Source organism: Folsomia candida, unplaced genomic scaffold, assembly GCF_002217175.1.
Source record: "Folsomia candida strain VU population unplaced genomic scaffold, ASM221717v1 Fcan01_Sc013, whole genome shotgun sequence".
NCBI lineage: Eukaryota > Metazoa > Arthropoda > Collembola > Entomobryomorpha > Isotomidae > Folsomia > Folsomia candida.
The window spans coordinates 1,272,001-1,274,017 of record NW_019091205.1 but is presented as its reverse complement, the minus strand read 5'-3'; the positions used below and the strand labels follow the sequence as shown (position 1 = coordinate 1,274,017).

At 35.6% G+C, this 2,017-nt stretch overlaps 1 protein-coding gene across 1 annotated transcript; it reads left to right on the top strand.

The window, feature by feature from the left end:
- The first annotated feature begins 244 nt into the window (after positions 1-244).
- On the top strand, positions 245-1,645 carry LOC118437319. Its single transcript, XM_035856264.1, has 2 exons — positions 245-768; positions 1,101-1,645. The coding sequence occupies exons 1-2, from the start codon at positions 584-586 to the stop codon at positions 1,540-1,542; spliced, it is 627 nt and encodes a 208-aa protein (XP_035712157.1). The 5' UTR covers positions 245-583; the 3' UTR covers positions 1,543-1,645.
- The last annotated feature ends 372 nt before the right edge of the window (positions 1,646-2,017 follow it).

Sequence of the window (2,017 nt, the reverse complement as noted above, 5' to 3'; positions counted from 1 at the left end):
AACAATCCGAGCATTCAAGCATGCCTACATATGTTCGAAGCAAAATTATGTAGAAACACAAAGGTTTTCGATCAAAAAAAATTTAGTGCACACTTTATACGAAAAACAAATCAAATTATTTTTATTTCAACTTGAAGCAGCTTTGACAATTTTTTATGTATGTATGCAGTGGCCGCGAAAGCGAGGGAATATATGTAGGAACAAAGTCACCAAAGTTATTCGATGTCTCCATGATCTGTCCATATTACTTAAACTCAGCCCTCCCCATTCCATTGATGTCATTGTCCCCAGATGTCCCCATGGCTTCCCCGGGCACTGTATGTACTTGCATATCTTCACGTACACTGATCATCAATCACGCTGCGATACAGTACATTAATCAAACTGAATATGACTCAAAATTTGGTTCAATTATAGATATGCATGATTCACGCGAGTTAAGAGCGTTACCTTATCTATAAAAATGTACTCAAACTTCGTACATTGTTCCATAGCAAAGTAGTGATGTAATGAGGTTCAGGTATAAAATGCAATCGGTTCTGGAAAAATTCATGATTCAACTTTCAGGACTGGCAATTACAAAATGTTTCTTCAACTGCTTTCGTTCGCCACCTGTGTTTATTTTACGGTAGGCTATGTTCAAGAAATAACATTCTACCCGGAACCCGATTATGGCGGGAATGCGACCCGATTTCAGAGCAAAGAGCCAGACGTTACTCCTTATTCGGAACTTTTGAGAAACGTGAAATCATATTGCTTACAAGGATAGTAAGTTCCTCTGATTTTTTTATAAAATAACAATTTACATACATGCACACTTATCCACTTAGAAATCCAGTACTCAAATAATACCTAGCGGTATTCAAACATAAACCTATGAGTTTACCAAGGTGGTATTGAAGTAATATCGTGAAGCGATAGCTCGGTATCAATCTTTAACCTTATCGGTAGCAAATTGTTACAAGCGGGTAAGGTTTGAATACCAAGAGGTAGCAATTTTAATATCAAGAATTCAATAAATACATCCGGGTCCATATGAACCTGATTTGTATATTTTTTTATTTTTTAACATTTGTGCATATTTTTTCGCATTTGTCCAGTTGGGAGGGATACAGTGGTACCGATTACACTATTTCGAACACACTCGGATTTGTTTCTCCTGATACTACACTCCTTTGCTGGAATAGAACGTTCCCTTTAACAATGTCTTTGCGATTTATGGGACCCATGGAAACAGAAACGCCTTCTGTTTCAATCTATAGCGGAACTACTTATAGCGCGACGGGTGGAAATGAGCGCACATTTACTGGCTTATCTGCCAACAATTTTGGATTTGTTCCCACCTTCATGGTTTTTACTGGAAGGTCAAGCTGGACTGGCTTTGTCAACGACGATTTTTCTGGAAACTCAATTTGTTTCTCAAAATCGGAGCTTATCGGTTATTCATTTTTGCAAGGATGGGAGATAAGATCCTTGGTTCAAGGATGTAACCCTAAATACAAGAGTGAGTATTGGGATGTCGATAAGGTTCTGAAAACATAAGTTGTCAAAAAAGTGCTTGTGCACATGTGTATTTTACATATGTTTGTAAACACGTATATGATTGAGACAATAAACATGTAAATTGAATCTAGAATCATGTGAATTGGATAGTCGCACAGTAATACTTTCATTCATTTATTTTCACAATAACTAGTAATAATAATGATAGTCAGCTAATTTCTCTGTTCATCTTTCTATGAAGAAGCTGCGTTATTATCATATACATAATTAGATATTCAATTTTGTGTGCCAACCTCCCATACATATTATTCAATTAAATTAAACTCCTCATAATAATGGACATTTCGCTTTTGAAATGTTGTGAATTATATTTCTGTTGTCTTACATGGTTGGTGGGAGCAGGTAGGATACATGGTTTAATTAAGAAATATTAATTATTCAGTTGTTGTGCTCCCTTTCGTAGAGAAATACGAAACATAACTTTCACTTAATAAAAATATCTTGAATGAGAAAT

What these genes read in the sequence shown, in the direction of transcription:
- LOC118437319 (XM_035856264.1), top strand. Translation starts at nt 584, where the DNA reads ATGTTTCTTCAACTGCTTTCGTTCGCCACCTGTGTTTATTTTACGGTA. An exon ending in TCATATTGCTTACAAGGATA is followed by an intron (nt 769 to 1,100) that starts GTAAGTTCCTCT and finishes GCATTTGTCCAG; the next exon opens with TTGGGAGGGATACAGTGGTA.